This window comes from Bubalus kerabau, chromosome 5, assembly GCF_029407905.1.
Source record: "Bubalus kerabau isolate K-KA32 ecotype Philippines breed swamp buffalo chromosome 5, PCC_UOA_SB_1v2, whole genome shotgun sequence".
Taxonomy (NCBI): Eukaryota; Metazoa; Chordata; class Mammalia; order Artiodactyla; family Bovidae; genus Bubalus; species Bubalus kerabau.
In genome coordinates this window covers 72,889,275-72,906,136 of record NC_073628.1, presented here as the reverse complement: position 1 = coordinate 72,906,136, position 16,862 = coordinate 72,889,275, and the positions used below count along the sequence as shown (strand labels likewise).

General features: G+C 41.4%; 1 protein-coding gene across 1 annotated transcript in view; it reads left to right on the top strand.

Annotated features, from left to right (window-relative positions):
- Positions 1–16,862, top strand: part of USH2A (usherin) — a 1,013,951-nt gene that overhangs the window by 976,810 nt on the left and 20,279 nt on the right. Inside the window, exons 71-73 of the mRNA XM_055581875.1 lie at positions 4,144–4,320; positions 5,858–5,941; positions 11,004–11,248. Of these exons, the coding sequence (XP_055437850.1) occupies positions 4,144–4,320; positions 5,858–5,941; positions 11,004–11,248 (506 nt within the window). The remainder of the gene's footprint in view (positions 1–4,143; positions 4,321–5,857; positions 5,942–11,003; positions 11,249–16,862) is intronic.

Sequence of the window (16,862 nt, the reverse complement as noted above, 5' to 3'; positions counted from 1 at the left end):
CCCTTCGCTCTTTTTTCCTTCTTCTCCTGCCTCACCTCTTCCCTCTTCGGGTGAGTTCATCTCTTCGAAGGCTTCCACTGCAAAGGCTGACTCCCAAATGGTCACCTTCTCCCCGAGCCCTCGGCTTGAAACCCAGAACCCCATACCCAGCTTCCACACCTCTCTTTGAGCTTTTTGTAATCAGCTTGAGTTTGGAAGACTCCCTGACAGAGCTTATATCTTCTCCCTTAAATCTGTGCCTCCTTTAGCCTCATTCTCTGCATTTTATCTCTAGCACTGGGCAGAGTGTTTTAGATACCCAGAATGTGTTGTTTATTGAGTGAGTGAAGGCATCAGAACTTCCTTGACATTGGAGAAGTGGCTAAAGGTTGCATTAGCACTGAAGGAGAAAGGGTTTTCTTAATCTGCTTACTGGATCCACAGACATGGAAAAACACGACAAATAACTGGCTGTCATATGGGGCTTAAATACTATTTATATTCCTTTTAACTCATTATACAAACTAGCAGAGAGAAAATGTGGATCAGAGAATACAAACCACAAGATGCTTTGAAGATAGCATTTGCAGTTTTATATAAATGTAATCACATGTACATGGTTTTAGAAAAGGCAGAGGAACCAGAGATCAAATTGCCAATATCTGCTGGATCATCGAAAAAGCAAGAGAGTTCCAGAAAAACATCTATTTCTGCTTTATTGACTATGCCAAAGCCTTTGACTGTGTGGATCACAATAAACTGTGGAAAATTCTGAAAGAGATGGGAATACCAGACCACCTGACCTGCCTCTTGAGAAAACTGTATGCAGGTCAGGAAGCAACAGTTAGAACTGGACATGGAACAACAGACTGGTTCCAAATAGGAAAAGGAGTACATTAAGGCTGTATATTGTCACCCTGCTTATTTAACTTATATGCAGAGTATATCATGAGAAACTCTGGGCTGGAGGAAGCACAAGCTGGGATCAAGAGTGCCAGGAGAAATATCAATAACCTCAGATATGCAGATGACACTACCCTTATGGCAGAAAGTGAAGAAGAACAAAAGAGCCTCTTGATGAAAATAAAAGAGGAGAGTAAAAAAGCTGGCTTAAAGCTCAACATTCAGAAAACTAAGATCATGGCATCTGGTCCCATCACTTCATGGCAAATAGATGGGGAAACAGTAGAAACAGTGGCTGACTTTATTTTTCTGGGCTCCAAAATCAGTGCAGATGGTGATTGTAGCCATTAAATTAAAAGACGCTTACTCCTTGGAAGGAAAGTTACGACCAACATAGACAGCATATTAAAAAGCAGAGACATCTGATTCTGCTCTAGGCCTGATAAAATAAAAATAATGGAAGAAAAAAAAATTAAAAGCAGAGACATTACTTTGCCAACAAAGGTCCGTCTATTCAAGGCTATGGTTTTTCCAGTGGTCATGTATGGATGTGAGAGTTGGACTGTGAAGAAAGCTGAGCGCCAAAGAATTGATGCTTTTGAACTGCGGTGTTGGAGAAGACTCTTGAGAGTCCCTTGGACTGCAAGGAGATCCAACCAGTACATCCTAAATGATATCAGTCCTGGGTATTCATTGGACGGACTGATGTTGAAGCTGAAACTCCAATACTTTGGCCACCTGATGCAAAGAGCTGACTCATTTGAAAAGACCCTGATGCTGGGAAAGAGTGAGGGCAGGAGGAGAAGGGGACGGCAGAGGATGAGATGGCTGGATGGCATCATCGACTCGATGGACATTGGTTTGGGTGAACTCCGGGAGTTGGTGATGGACAGGGAGGCCTGGCGTGCTGCGGTTCATGGGGTTGCAAAGAGTGGACACGACTGAGCGACTGAACTGAACTAAATCACGTGTACACTCAGTAAAGCTCTGGAGAAGCATTAGCAGCATATTCTCCCCTCTCTTCCTAAATTACACCTTCAGTGCGAGAGCAGAGGTGAGGTACAAATGTTTAACAACTGGCCTTCTTGAGAAAAAAATGTCATGACTTGAGGGACTTGCCAATTTCCCCAGTGTAAATACTCCCACTTGACTGATTTTAAGTTGCCAATGTGGCAGCACTGAACACAGAGTTGGGAAGAGGTCGTGTACTGTTATATGATATTTCCACCCTCCAGAGACAGTAGATGTGAACAGCCTGAAGAACACAATATTAAAATGCAAAGTTTTAATATTTACTACCTTTGTTTTAATATATTTAGTTTTACATGATTTAATTTTTAATAGTGACTGGGTTCAATAACCAACTCACAAAATTCCTGAATATTTAACAATCAGGATGAACCAAATCAGAACTGGAGTGCCCCCATAAAGTGAATTAGTAAATCATGCTCCTTTAAATAAATGCACATTGATTACAACAAAATAACATAGCCTTTGGAGTTAAGCAAGCCTGGGTGCAGATCCTTGGTCCCCTATCAGCTGTTGACCTTTGCAAGTTATTTAATCTCTCTGAAACTTAGTCCCTTCCTCTGAAAAATTAGGAGCTAATTCTTACAAGATTGTTTTAAGGGGTAACTGAAAAAAGTACATCAAGTACTCTATTGTACGAGCATTGTACTACATTATTGACATAGTAGTTATCATTTTCTCAATCTCCAAATCCATTATTCCTGATTATTTTGATAGTTTGATCACTCTTTTTTTCTTCAGGAAGATCTCCACATCCTACAAGGCAAATAAAGTCCCTATCTTTCTATTTTCATACTATTTACAAGCCTTCTCTTTATCTATACTGTTACAATGTAGGGGAGAAGTAGAAATCTACAGAAATTAAATGAAAGAGTGAAACCACAACAAACACAATAGTATGTTTCATTGTGACATTAGGCTCAATTTGGCCTCAATTAGGCCAGATGAGCCTTTCGTTTCATTTTCAAATGAAAAATGAATACATTTTTCAACAGTTTTGAAAAATGACTTGATACTTCTTGTTTCAGTATTTGCAGAAACATTTTCCTCTGTTTATGCAAGCATTTTCCTCTCATCTTATTTTGAAAGATGAGAACCAAATTTGTCTTCCTAGTTTAATCTATGATCACAATAGCATAATGATTCCTTATTTTGTTGTATTTCCCCACATTAGCAACACATGGATTTGATTTTAAAAGAAAAAAGGATACCCAATTTATTTCTTCCACTCACTTTTTTCCTAAAAGCCAATTTCATATATAGCTGGATCTTAGTGTTGTTACAAATGTATTGATTATTTTGGAGCAAATGAGATCTCATGAAATAAATCTCTTCTGAGTTGACAAGATGATATGGTATCCCTTCATTTGTTGCTACCGAAATGATTCATTTAGAAGCTGAGCCTCCGTTAAGGCTTGTTCTTCCTTTATTTTAGTAAGGAGCTGAAAAATGAAAAGGGAGCATTCCTGCTAAATGCACACAAAGTCACTTCTCTATCTGATATAATACTTACGAGACCTGCGCTTGATTATATACTAATGTACTGTGTTATTGATTGATTAGTCAGGGCAATGAATTATTATTCTCGAATTGCTACTTGCAAGGCTTTTTAACTATCTTAGAAAACAAACTAACGGTTCAAGAAAAAAGCTTTAAAAATAAATGGGTGCCAAAAGAACATAATTCACCATCTAAGCAGTTTGGTTGGGAGAAAAAATATATATATTAACTTCATCTAGTCCTTGGGGCTTTGTAGCAATAAATATTGATTTGATATGAAAAATAGCTATCCGCTGGAGTTAATAATGTTAAGGATACTTTACCTGTTAAAAGAAGGAAAATGTAACAAAATGTGAGCTCTGGGGCTATGCTGATGAGCAGAACCATTGTATGTTAATAGTTGTATTGCATAAAACACCATTCTTCATTGATCTTGTTTTGTTTTGTTTTGTTCTGGAAAGCAGGTGCAACATTGCTGAGAAAGCATTTCACACATGTTCCAGTGATTTTCTTTTCACCCCCCAATGCCAGGTTTTTCCTTTAAGCAATAAGGTAAATAGGAAGGGTTCTAGCAAGGGCAAAGTTTAAAATGTGTGCTCATATTTGAAAATGAAAAGCACGCACACACACACACACCACACTATTTTTAGAACTTAGAACCTACTCTCAGCTGTTGTTAGAACTTAGCACCTTCTGCCAGCTGTTTTCAGAACTGACATCCCTCTCGCACAGTGCCGCAGTACCGCGCCCCGTTCTCAGTGGACAGCAACCTGTCCGTGGTGTGTGTGAACTGGAGCAACTCCTTCCTGCTGAACGGGCGGCTGAAGGAGTTCGTCCTGACCGATGGAGGACAGCGCCTCTACAGTGGCCTCGACACCACCCTCTATATCCCGAGGACCGCGGACAAAAGTGAGTCTCCTGCCCCCATTTCTCAGTGCATAAGGAGCTGGGTTTCCCAGCTTTCCAAGACGCTCGATCTGAAAAGGTGACCCGCAGATGTTCCTGGGTTAAGTGACCACTTACGGAAAAATGACTGCTCTGTGTTGACCTGCCTGGTGCACTGCGTTTGTGATGCAGTCCTCGGAGCACTGCTTCCGCTGACCTGAGAGTCCCCAGGAACAAGACAGGAGGGCAGGTTGTGTGTGCCAGAGAAATAGCACTCACTAGCCACGTGGTTGTTCAATTGCTAAGTCATGTCCAGCTCTGGACACCATGGACTGCAGCACGCCAGGCTTCCCTGGCCTTCACTATCTTCCAGAATTTGCTCAAACTCACACCTTCTTGAATCACTGATGCCATGAGCAATGCCTGAAATAATACACTTTTAGGGACTTTGGAGTTTTTCTTGAGGCACCCCCAGCACAGTTAGGCCATGACCATCTCCAGATATTAAGGACCCTGAATAAGGGCTTTTCTTAACCAACCTCCGTATCTGTTCTTGAAATGACAACCCTCTTCCCTCTAACACTGAATTCCTTCACCCTATTTAATTACATGTGCTGCTTCTGTTTGCCATGTTTTTAAATTGAAATGAGAAAATGCTTTACAAGATAGTATTTTCTGAGGATCAACATGGCCATAGAACCAATAGATGAGAGGTCATTTTGAACAATCTGGGTTTATACAATGAATTAATTAGTGGTGGGTTTTTTGTTTTGTTTTGTTTTTAGTTTCCTTGAAAATAGGTACTACTTATTTTGACTAAAAGGTGCAGGTAAACAATGAGCTCCAGTATTGCATTTATAGCACTTGAAACTAATCAATAACATTTTTACAACAATCCAGCTACACATTTTTGTGGTCACAGTTCTTGGTCACCTGGGCAGCTTGTTGTGATGCGGAGATGGCCCACGGTTGGGAGATTCAGGTTCTACCCCTGGCCGGGCTTTTAACCATATGTGTGACCTTAAAGGCTCACTTCCCATGGGGTCCTGAGTACTGTAAGAAGTATTTAGGCCATTGGATTTCCAGGATCCCTTTTGAGCTCTCCTGCTTAGTAAGAAACTCTGGGTCCCCTAGTGAAGGAACACCTGTGTGTTTTAAAGAAACAGGTTCGGATCATATGCAGAACAAGATACACTGTATGTATTGGGTTGGCCCAAAAGTTTGTTTCGGTTTTTCCATAACAGCTAATGGAAAAAGCCAAATGAACTTCTGGGCCAACCCAATATTATCCTTTACTCCTCTGAGAATTCTTTTCCTTTGCTAGATAACCTCTGAACTTCTTTAATTCTGTTACTTATATATATGCTATTACTACACTAATAATAGCTGGTTTTCTTGATAGTTTTTAACTTTGAAATTAAAGTTTACGTAGTAGATAAACCTCAAAACTTGTTGTGGAATCCTGTTTTTAGACTAGTTCATGTTCTAATACATTGCTTTTCTGAAACTGTGCCCACTATTTGTTGATGTTGAATAACTAAGTCATCTACCTCTTGTTTAGCTTTCTTTTTCCAGGTCATCTGCATTACAGAAGAAGGAAGTGCTAAGACGCCTTTGATCCAATATGATACCTCCACTGGATTTGGTAAATATTTAACTCAAATTATATTTAGTGTAGCATTTACTCATTTTCCTAAAGAAACATGCATGTTTATTTGTATGTACTTGTTTGTTTATGCATATATATATGTGTGTGTATGTATATATATAAATATATACGCATCTTAGCATAAACTATATGGAAGAAATTGTGTTAAGTGTTGTAAGAATTTGTTTTTAAATCCTCATGAAACTTACATTAGGCAAGGGGTTAGGGTATGCTCTTAAAATGCCAAATCATTGAATTGTAGATGCAGAGATATATGACAAAACTTCTCTCCTAATCAAAAATTCTGTCAATAAAAAGTCCTATGAATTTGTTTACCAAAAAAAAGTGAATTTATAGAGGAAGTCAGAGGAAAGAGAAAATACTCTAATACCAATTTGTGTTGATCATAATAATATTCCAGATTCAGAGACTAAAATGATGAATTTGGGAAATTTCTGTCTTGTATCCTCTATAAAAGATTATGATTGACTGTTAATACCAAGTAATTTAGTTAAAGTGGTGAAATTGCAGTTTTTATGGAGCAGCTTTTAAATTGAGTTTTCCACATAATCTTTGCATCTAAGATAAAATAATTTACAATTTCAAAGGACAAGTTAGAGAAATGCCAAACCTTTTCCATTAAAGTAGAATTGAGACTACTACCCTATTTTAAATTCCAGTAAGTAATGTTCTATCTACTTTGGATGCTTATTTAGTTTGCTTAAAAAAAAAATCCAAAAATTCTGAAACACAGGTGTACATACATACTGTTATTAAAGATAACTTCAATCTATAAAAATACTGAAGTATTATTCTGTTCCCAGACATTACATGTCTGGATGCCATGTAAAATCTCTTGTAACACCTAACACATAGTGTATTTCATCTTACATAATAGCAGCTGTGGGACAGAGAAGACCTCATCCGGTCTTCTTTTAGGAACCCCAATGTTTCCACAAGTGGAAAGATTAAGACCTGAGGGACATGGGGACTTATCCAAGAATGCCCCCTGCAAGATCATTCAGTTCAGTCGCTCAGTCGTGTCCAACTCTTTGTGACCCCATGAACCACAGCACGCCAGGCCTCCCTGTCCATCACCAACTCCCGGAGTTTACCCAAACTCGTGTCCATTGAATCGGTGATGCCATCCAACCATCTCATCCTCTGTCATCCCCTTCTCCTCCTGCCTTCAATCTTTCCCAGCATCAGGGTCTTTTCAAATGAGTCAGTTATTTGCATCAGGTGGCCAAAGGATTAGACTTTCAGCTTCAAAACCAGTCCTTCCAATGAACACCCAGGACTGATCTCCTTTAGGATTAACTGGTTGGATCTCCTTGCAGTCCAAGGGACTCTCAAGAGTCTTCTCCAACACCACAGTTCAAAAGCATCAATTCTTTGGTGCTAAGCTTTCTTTATAGTCCAACTCTTAACATCCATACATGACCACTGGAAAAACCATAGCCTTGAATAGACGGACCTTTGTTGACGAAGTGATGTCTCTGCTTTTTAACATACTGTCTAGGTTGGTCATAACTTTCCTTCCAAGGAGTAAGTGTCTTTTAATTTCATGGCTGCAGTCACCATCTGCAGTGATTTTGGAGCCCAAAAAATAAAGTCAGCCATTGTTTCCAAATAGATGGGGAAACACTGTTTCCACTGTTTCCCCATCTATTTGCCATGAAGCGATGGGACTGGATGCCATGATCTTAGTTTTCTGAATGTTGAGCTTTAAGCTAACTCTTTTCACTCTCCTCTTTCACTTTCATCAAGAGGCTCTTTAGTTCTTCTTCACTTTCTGTGCAAGCTCATTACTGAGAAGTTAAACATGGTTTTTTTGTAGAGTCCTGGTCCCATGATTTATCTTTAGCAGTGGTTCTCAAATTTAAGTGTAGATAAGAATCATCTTGCTGATTTTATTTATTATATCCTTTCCAGGGCCCTGGTGGAGATTTTGAATCATATGGGCCTAGGAATCTGCTCTTTTAAATAGGTTCTGCCCAGTGATACTGACACAGGGAGCAGGACCATGTGATGAGTGAAACCACATGTGATTTTACCAGTCTAGTCTCCCTGGCCAGTGGGAAGTATGCCTTCCCTAGAGACAATTAACAGGATGGGATGTACTCTGACTCCAGCTCTGGGTTGCGTTTTTCTTTGGAGTCAAAAGGAATTGACTTACCCCCAGGAATTCCTTACTCTGACCATGAATTTTGCACTTGATGAGTGGAGTCCCTTAAAATGAAAGGGTACTTTGCAAAGAGAAACAGGGATGAAGAGACACAATCTGGTCAGGATTTTCAAGCTCTTCATAACAAAGGAGAAATCTCCTCTCGGTTCATGAATACAAATTGGGGTCCCATTGCTGAAAGGAGGAAAACCAAAAACCATGTGAAGTTATGGAAGATTCCAAGAGGTATTGTCCAACTAATGTCCATAGTCACATTTAATTTGTATGATATAACTTTAAAAATGTTTCTGTTCCCTTGCATGAAGGCACCTTCAAGCAGGAAATTCACATAGACCTCATTTCCATCCAACTGGTGGGAGAGCTATTTCCCTTTTGAGGCTTCCCCTGGACAGGCTGCCCTACATCCCCCTGAGTCCTCTTCAGCAAGGGGTCCACTGGGACCATCAGATCCACTTCTGGAGTTACAGTCCTGTACTCCACATGGAGAAGGTGAAACTCTTCAGTGCCTAGGCAAAAACTGTTGTGTTGTTTTTTTAATCAAACAACACACATTGGTTCCTAATTAGAGGAATTCCAATCTGCTGGAGCTTGATCAGAATTTTGACACCAACACTTCATTTTAGAGATGAGGCCCAGAGAGGCAGAGTGACTTTTTTTAGGACAGAGCTATCAGAAAGAGCTAGGGTTAGCAAAGTATATCCCTCATGGCATTCAAATTTTAAGTCACCCTCTCTGCCTCCTTGAAACATCCTCACCCCAGCACTGAACACTTCCCCTTTGATCCACTTCCCCTGAGAATGTGGGTGTGAGGGCCAAGCAGGTCCAAGCAGTCCTTCAGGTGCTGAGAAGGCAGAAGGCCGTCCACAGAACGGGCATTTGCAGCTGTGTCTGTCTGTCCTTCTTCCTCTTGACCTTTTGTTGTTATTCAGTCACACAGTCATGTCTGATTCTTTGTGACCACATGGACTGCAGCACACCAGGCTTCCCTGTCCATCACCAACTCCTAGAGCTTACCCAAACTCATGTCCAGCGAGTCGGTGATGCCATACAGCCATCTCATCCTCTGTCATCCCCTTCTCCTCCTGCCTTCAATCTTTCCCAGCATCAGGGTCTTTTGCAATGAGTTGGCTGTTCATATGAGGTGGCCAAAGTATTGGACATCAGCTTCGGCATCAGTCCTTCCAGTGAATATCCAGGGTTGATCTCCTTTAGGATGGACTGGTTTGATCTCCTTGCAGGCCAAGGGACTCTCAAGAGTCTTCTCCAACACCACAGTTCAAAAGCATCAATTCTTTGGCACTCAGCTTTCTCTGTGGTCTAACTCTCACATCTGTACATGACTACTGGAAAAACCATAGCTTGGACTGTACAGACGTTTGTCAGCAAAGTGATATCTCTGCTTTTTAATACGCTGTCTAGGTTTGTCATTGATTTTCTTCCAAGGAGAAAGTGTCTTTTAATTTCATGGCTTCAGTCACCATCTGCAGTAATTTTGAAGCCCAAGAAAATAAAGTCTGTCACTGTTTCTATTTTTCCCCCATCTACTTGCCATGAAGAGATGGGACTGGGTGGCATGATCTTTGTTTCTTGAATGTTGAGTTTTAAGCCAGCTTTTTCATTCTCTTCTTTCACTTTCATCAAGAGGCTCTTTAGTATCTCTTCACTTTCTGCCATTAGGGTGGCGTCATCTGCATATTTGAGGTTATTGATATTCTTCTGGCGGTCTTGATTCCAGCTTTAGCTTCATCCAGCCCAGCATTTCACATGATGTACTCTGCATATAAGTTAAATAAGCAGAGTGACAATATACAGCCTTGACATGCTCCGTTCCCAATTTTGAACCAGAGCATTGTTCCAAGTCCAGTTCTAACTGTTGCTTCTTGACCTACATACAGGTTTCTCAGGAGGCAGGCAAGGTGGTTTGGTATTTCCATCCCTTGAAGAATTTTCCAGTTTGTGCCATGAGCCTTGGCTTTAGAAAAGCAGCTCCTTGGCTCTCTGCTTTATGCCAGTCTAATGGCAGCTGCCACAGATCCTGAGGCCTCTAAGTTGGCCCTAGCAAGGGGCTAGAATTGAGACGATCTCTAGACTCTCCTGCTCAGGTCAGCAGGCTGATGGCAGGATTCCACCACCTTACCCTGCCCTGTAGTGGATCTGGAAGCCTTTCCTACCTGCCTGGCCCATTCCAGTTCTCCAAGGGCATTTGAATGATGACTTGCAGAGCTCTTGCTGTTTAACCGAGGGGCCAGAGCACAAGAAGTAAAGAAACTATATGTTATTGAGTGCAGGCTATTAACAACCCAACAAAAAATGGGATCTGCTGTCTCAATATCAGGTTTGCACAGAACTTCACGGGAACAGGGCAGTTACAGGAAGTGAGGGAACTCTGCATTCACACAGCTATGTGTGTTGTGTGATGAGGTGTCTGTAGCAATATTTGTCTTGGTTCCAGCCCCTTACATGAGCCCAGAAAGGACTTTGCTCCCAGGGCACACAGCTGTGACTTAGGCTTTCCCCAGGGTTACTTTGCATGCATGCGATGTGCTCAGTTGTGTCCAATTCTTTGCAGCCCCACAGAAGGTTACTTTGATAACCCTCTTGAAAATCTCCTCATCCTGCCTCCAACTGTATTTCCAGGGAATGTGCCAAGGCAGCTGCCATTTCCAACCTGAGAAGTGTCAGCAGGGTCTCCTGAGGGTTGTCAGGGTCTCCTTACACCCCGCCGACCCACTGTACCATTTCCCCAGCCTGAGCACAAGTGCGCCCAAACACTATAAATTCCTGTCTAGTTTATTATCAAACAACAGAGCAAGAAGTCACAAATTTGCCTTTTGAAATAACGTTTCCCTTTTCTGTCCTTGGGTTTTGCAGGCCTGGTGCTGACAACCCCTGGAGAAAAGAAAGGATCAGGAAGCAAAAGCACGGAGTTCTACAGCGAGTTGTGGTTCATAGTGTTAATGGCAGTGCTGGGCTTGATTTTGTTGGCCATTTTCCTGTCCCTGATACTACAGAGAAAAATCCACAAAGAACCATATATCAGAGAGAGGCCTCCCCTAGTGCCTCTTCCAAAACGAATGTCTCCATTGAATGTCTACCCACCCGGGGAAACCCATGTGGTATGTTCCTAAAGGCAGCCTCACTTCTCTCCTAATGGACTAGAATATTTGTTTTTGTTTAGGAGGAAAGATTTTCAGAACCATAATAGCAAGGGGCTAGATGACAGTTCAGTCTGGCTAAATGTGGGGCCAAGGGAGGCTAACCCTTGAACAGCATTCTCAGCTTTGGCTGCTCATTAGATATTTACATTTTATTTGTTTATTTGGCTGTGCTGGGTCTTAGTTGTGAAACTCAGAATCTTCCATCTTCATTAAGGCATGTGGGGTCTTTAGTGGCAGCCTATGCGATCTAGTTCCCCAACCAGGGGTTGAACCTGGGCCCCCTGCATTGGGAGAATGAAGTCTTAGCCATTGGACCACCAAGGAAGTCCCTTGGTTGCACAATAGCATCACCTGATGCTAGAGACAGAATCTTGGTGTGTCCCCCCCAAATTCATATGTTGAAACCCTAGTCCCAGATGTGATGGTATCTGGGGGGAAGGGCTTTGAGAGGCAATTAGGTCGTGAGGGTGCAGCTTAATGACTAGGGTTAATGCCCTTATAAAAGAGACCCCAGGGAGTTCCCCTGTCCCTTCCACCATGTGGGGACCAGGAAGTGTGCCCCCATCGCACATTCAATCTGTTGGCACCTTGATATTGGACTTCCCAACCTCCAGAGTTTAAGAAGTAAATTAGTGTTGTCTCTAGGCCACCCAGTCCATAGTGTTCTGTTACAGCAGCAGGCTAAGACATCTGGGAAACTGAAAATACCAATGCCGGGGCCTTATCCCAGAAATTCTGATTTCATTGGCCTTGGATGGGACTTGGGGATTGGTATTCTTTTTCAAACTTCAAAAGTGATTCTAATGTGCCCTAGGGGTGAATATGTCTGCTCTGTAGTTATGTCAGGGCATGGCAAAGGAGAGTTGTATGTTGAAATCAGCTGGAGAATTTATAGGTTATTGTTACTGTGCAACTTGGAAGATTAGAGATAAAAGGGAAGATGGGGAGGGATTTAAGTCCTAGCAGTGCCGGGTCTGTCCTTGGCCACAACACCCTGCACCAGGGCGGATGGATGGCTCTTTGTGGCTCCAGACCACCCACTGCCAAGACAGAGGTCGGGCAAAGATTCAGGGGCTAAAGGTAACACAGAGGGTGCCCCAGGGCATTGTGCCACAGAGCACTAATTGAAGGTGTAAAGGACACTGATCCCCACGGTGCACTCTGCAGTGGGGCTGTGTCTGCCTGGACCAGGAAAGGCTGTAATTTCTAATCTCCCCCAGGCACCAGTCTGCTCCGCAAACTGTGCCAAAACACATCTGCCTCATCTTCCCCCTGTTTGCACTAGACTCTGTGAGCTAGTGGCCACCGTGTGTAACTGAAATTCTGATCACCAATTCCAGTGTGTAGGGGAGGTTTTCCACACCAGAACAAAATTCTCTGACACCAGCTGGGTGTCTTCCAGTTCAATTCAATTCTGTCGCTATCTACCCAGAAATAGCCTCAGATCCCACCAGAGTCTCAGTCCTATGAGACTCTTGCCTGCTCTGTGTCCCCTTCCTGCCAACTTCAGACAAGTCCAGGTTGTGACTACTGGCTACAGACTGGAGGTTCCAGTGACCCACTCCTTCAGTTTTTAAACGTGTTAACAAATTTAACAAATGGTAACAAATTTTCAATTCATTGTCATTTTCAAGATCACAAAGCATGAGTTTAGTCCCGCTAGTTTAAGTTCAGGTTTTACTTCCACAGTCAGCCCTACATATCTACAAGTTCCGCACTGACACCCACACAGGGCTGACCATAAGATACGAGCTTTCTGGGATTTTGGTACCCATGGAGGGGGCGGTTCCTGGAGCCAGTTCCCCTTGGATATGGAGGAACAATTGTATTTACTGGCTTGCTGATTCTTTCATTCTCTGAAATACTAAAAAATAATGTAGTGTCACTTTGGACTAAGCAATTAGTTTCTACTAACTGAGTTCTGCAATTTAAATTGCAGAACTCTTTATGTTATGAAAATGCATCTCCAGATAGTAGTAATGTGTGGCTATGATTATGCTGTCCTTGGAGAAACACGAAGAATTTGTTTTTATTTTAATTTTATTAAAATATAGTTGATTTATAATGTGTTGATTTTGCTGAAGGACAGAGAGATTCAGTTATACATACACATATATATATATATTCATTTTCATATTTTTTTCTATTGTGCATTATCAAAGGATATTGAGCATAATTCCCCTGCTGTACAGTAGGACCTAGTTACTTATCCACCCTGTATACAATAGTTTGCATCTACTAATCGCAAACTCCCAGTCCTTACCGCCTCCATATCCCTGCCCCTTGGCAACCGCAAGTCTGTTCTCTGTGCCCTGAGGTCTGTTTCTGTTTCATAGATAAATTCATTTGTGACATATTCTAGATTCCACCATAGGTATTATCATACAGCACTTGTCTTCGACTTTGGCTTACTTCACTTAGTATGATAATCTCTAGGTCCTTCCATGTTACTACTGATGGCATTATTTCATTCTTTGTTATGTCTGAGTAAATATTCCACTGTGTAAAACAACACATCTTCTTTATCCATTCATCTGTTGATAGACATTTAAGTTGTTTCCATATCTTGGGTATTGTAAATAGTGCTGTTACGAACATTGTGGCTGCATGTATCTTTGCAAACTAGAGTTTTGTCTGGACATATGCCCAAGGGGTAGGATCACTGCATCATAGGACAACTGTATTTTTAGGTTTTTGAGGAACCTCCATGTTGTTTTCCATAGTGATACCAATTTAGACTCCTACCACGTGTATAGGAGAGTTCCCTCTTCTGCCAGCATTTATTGTTTGTGACTTTGTTTCTGCTAGCCATTCTGATGAGTGTGTGGTGGTATCTCATTGTAGTTTTGATGTGCATTCATCAAATAATTAGCAATATTGAGCATCTTTTCATGTGTTTATTGGCCATCTGTGTGTCTTCTTTGGAGAAATGTCTATTTAGGTCTTTGGCTCATTTTTTAAATGGGTTGTTTGTTTTTCTTTATTGAGTTGTATGAACCATTTATATATTCTGGAAATTAATCCCTTGTTGGGCTTACATATCTGCAAATATTTTTTCCCAATCCATAAGTTGCCTTTTCATTTGGTTTATGGTTTCCTTTGCTGTGCAAAAGTGTATAAGTTTGATTAGGCCCCATTTGATGATTTTTGGCTTTTATTTCTATTGCCTTGGGAGACTGACCTAAGAAAACATTAGTACGATTTATGTCAGAGAATGTTTGATCTGTGTTCCCTTCTAAGAGTTTGATGGTGTCGTGTCTTATATTTAAGACTTTAAGCCATTTTGAGTATATTTTTGTGCATGGTATGAGGGTGTGTTCTAATTTCATTGACATGTGTGTGGTTGTCCAGCTTTCCCAACACCACTGTTGAAGAGACTTTCCTTCCCCATTGTATTTTGCTGTCTCCTTTGTTAATTGACCATACGTGTGTGTATTTATTTCTGGGCTCTTTATTCAGTTCCATTGATCCACATGTTTTTTGTGCCAATCCCATATTGTTTTGATTACTGTAGTTTTGTAATAATGTCCCACAACCTACTCTTTGCATTCAAACAATTTGCTAGGACAACTCACAAAACCCAGAGAAACATTTTACTTACTGCATCACTAGTTTCTTATAAAAGGATATATGTCAGTAACAACTAATGGAAGAGACCTTGCAGAGGGCAAGGTCTAGGGGAAGGACCCAAGGCATCCATGCCCCAAATGCACCACTCTCCCCAAATCTCCATGTGCACAACAACTCAGAGGCTATCTGGGCCCCATGTTGGGGGCAGGGGTGGTGGTTATGGAGGTTTCTTTATGTAGGCGTGACTGATTGTTATTGGCCATTGGTGATTGATTCAACCCCCATTCCTTCTCTCCTCTCTGGAGAGCAGAGGGTGAGACTAAAAATCTGACCCTTTAATCAAGGCGTTGGTTTCCCTGGCAGTCAGCCCCCAAATTAAGTGCAACCAAAAGTCACTTCATTAACATAACAAAAGACACATTTGTCATGCTAATTATTTAGAAAATTCTAAGTATTTGAGAAGCCCTGTGCCAGAATCCAAACAAAGATCAAATATGTATTTCTCATTCCAAGACTTCATCCTAATCTCAAAGAAGTGCAATGCCAACAAATGTTTAAACTACCATACAGTTGTACTCATTTCACATGCTAGCAAGATAATGCTCAAAATCCTTCAAGTTAGGCTTCAACAGTATGTGAACTGAGAACTTCCAAACGTACAAGCTGGGTTTAGAAAAGGCAGAGGGACCAGAGATCAAATTGCCAACATCTGCCGGATCGTAGAAAAAGCAAGAGAGTTCCAGAAAAACATGGGCTTCATTGACTACTCTAAAGCCTTTGACTGTGTGGATCACAACAAACTGTGGAAAATTCTTCAAGAGATGGGAATATCAAACCACCTTACCTGCCTCCTGAGAAATCTGTATGCAAGTCAAGAAGCAACAATTAGAGCCAGACATGGAACAAAAGACGTTCCAAATTGAGAAAGGAGTACATCAAGGCTGTATATTGCCACCCTGCTTATTTAACTTATATGCAGAGTACATCATGTGAAATGCTGGGCTGGATGAATCACAAGCTGGAATCAAGATTGCTGGGAGAAATATCAGCAACCTCAGATATGCAGATGAAACAACCCTAATGGCAGAAAGTGAAGAGGAACTCAAAAGCCTCTTGATGAAAGTGAAAGAGGAGAGTGAAAAAGTTGGCTTAAAACTCAACATTCAAGAAACGAAGATCATGGCATCCAGTCCCATCACTTCATGGCAAATAGATGGGGGAAAATGGAAACAGTGGCAGATTTTATTTTATTTTATCGAGCTCCAGAATTACTGTGGATGGTGACTGCAGCCATGAAATTAAAAGACACTTTCTCCTTGGGAGAAAAGCTATGACAAACCTAGACAGTGTATTAAAAAGCAGAGACATTACTTTGCCAAAAAAGGTCTGTATAGTCTAAGCTATGTTTTTTTCCAGTAGTCATGTATGGATGTGAGAGTTGGACCATAAAGAAGGCTGAGAACCAAAGAACTGATGCCTTTGAACTGTGGTGCTGGAGAAGACTCTTTTGAGAGTCCCTCAGACTGCGAGGAGATCCCACCAGTCAATCCTAAAGGAAATCAGTCCTGGGTATTCATTGGAAGGACTGATGCTGAAGCTGAAGCTCCAATACTTCACCACCTGATGCAAAGAGCCAACTCATGGGAAAAGACCTTGGTGCTGGGAAAGATTGAGGGCAGGAAGAGAAGAGAGCAACAGAGGATAAGATGTTTGGATGGAATCACCGACCCAGTGGACATGAGTTTTAGCAAGCCCTGGAAGATAATGAAGAACAGGGAAGCCTGGCATGCTGCAGTTCATGGGGTCACAAAGAGTCGCACAAGACTTAGTGACTGGACAACAAATGATTTGAGAAGTCCTGTGCCAGAATCCAGACAAAGATCAAATATGTATTTCTCATTGTAAATCAGTTATCACAGCATATCCAAATTGAGCACAGAAACCTGGTCAAAGTGCTGAAGTTTCAAGACTTAACAACATAGAAATGAAGGAATGATAGCAC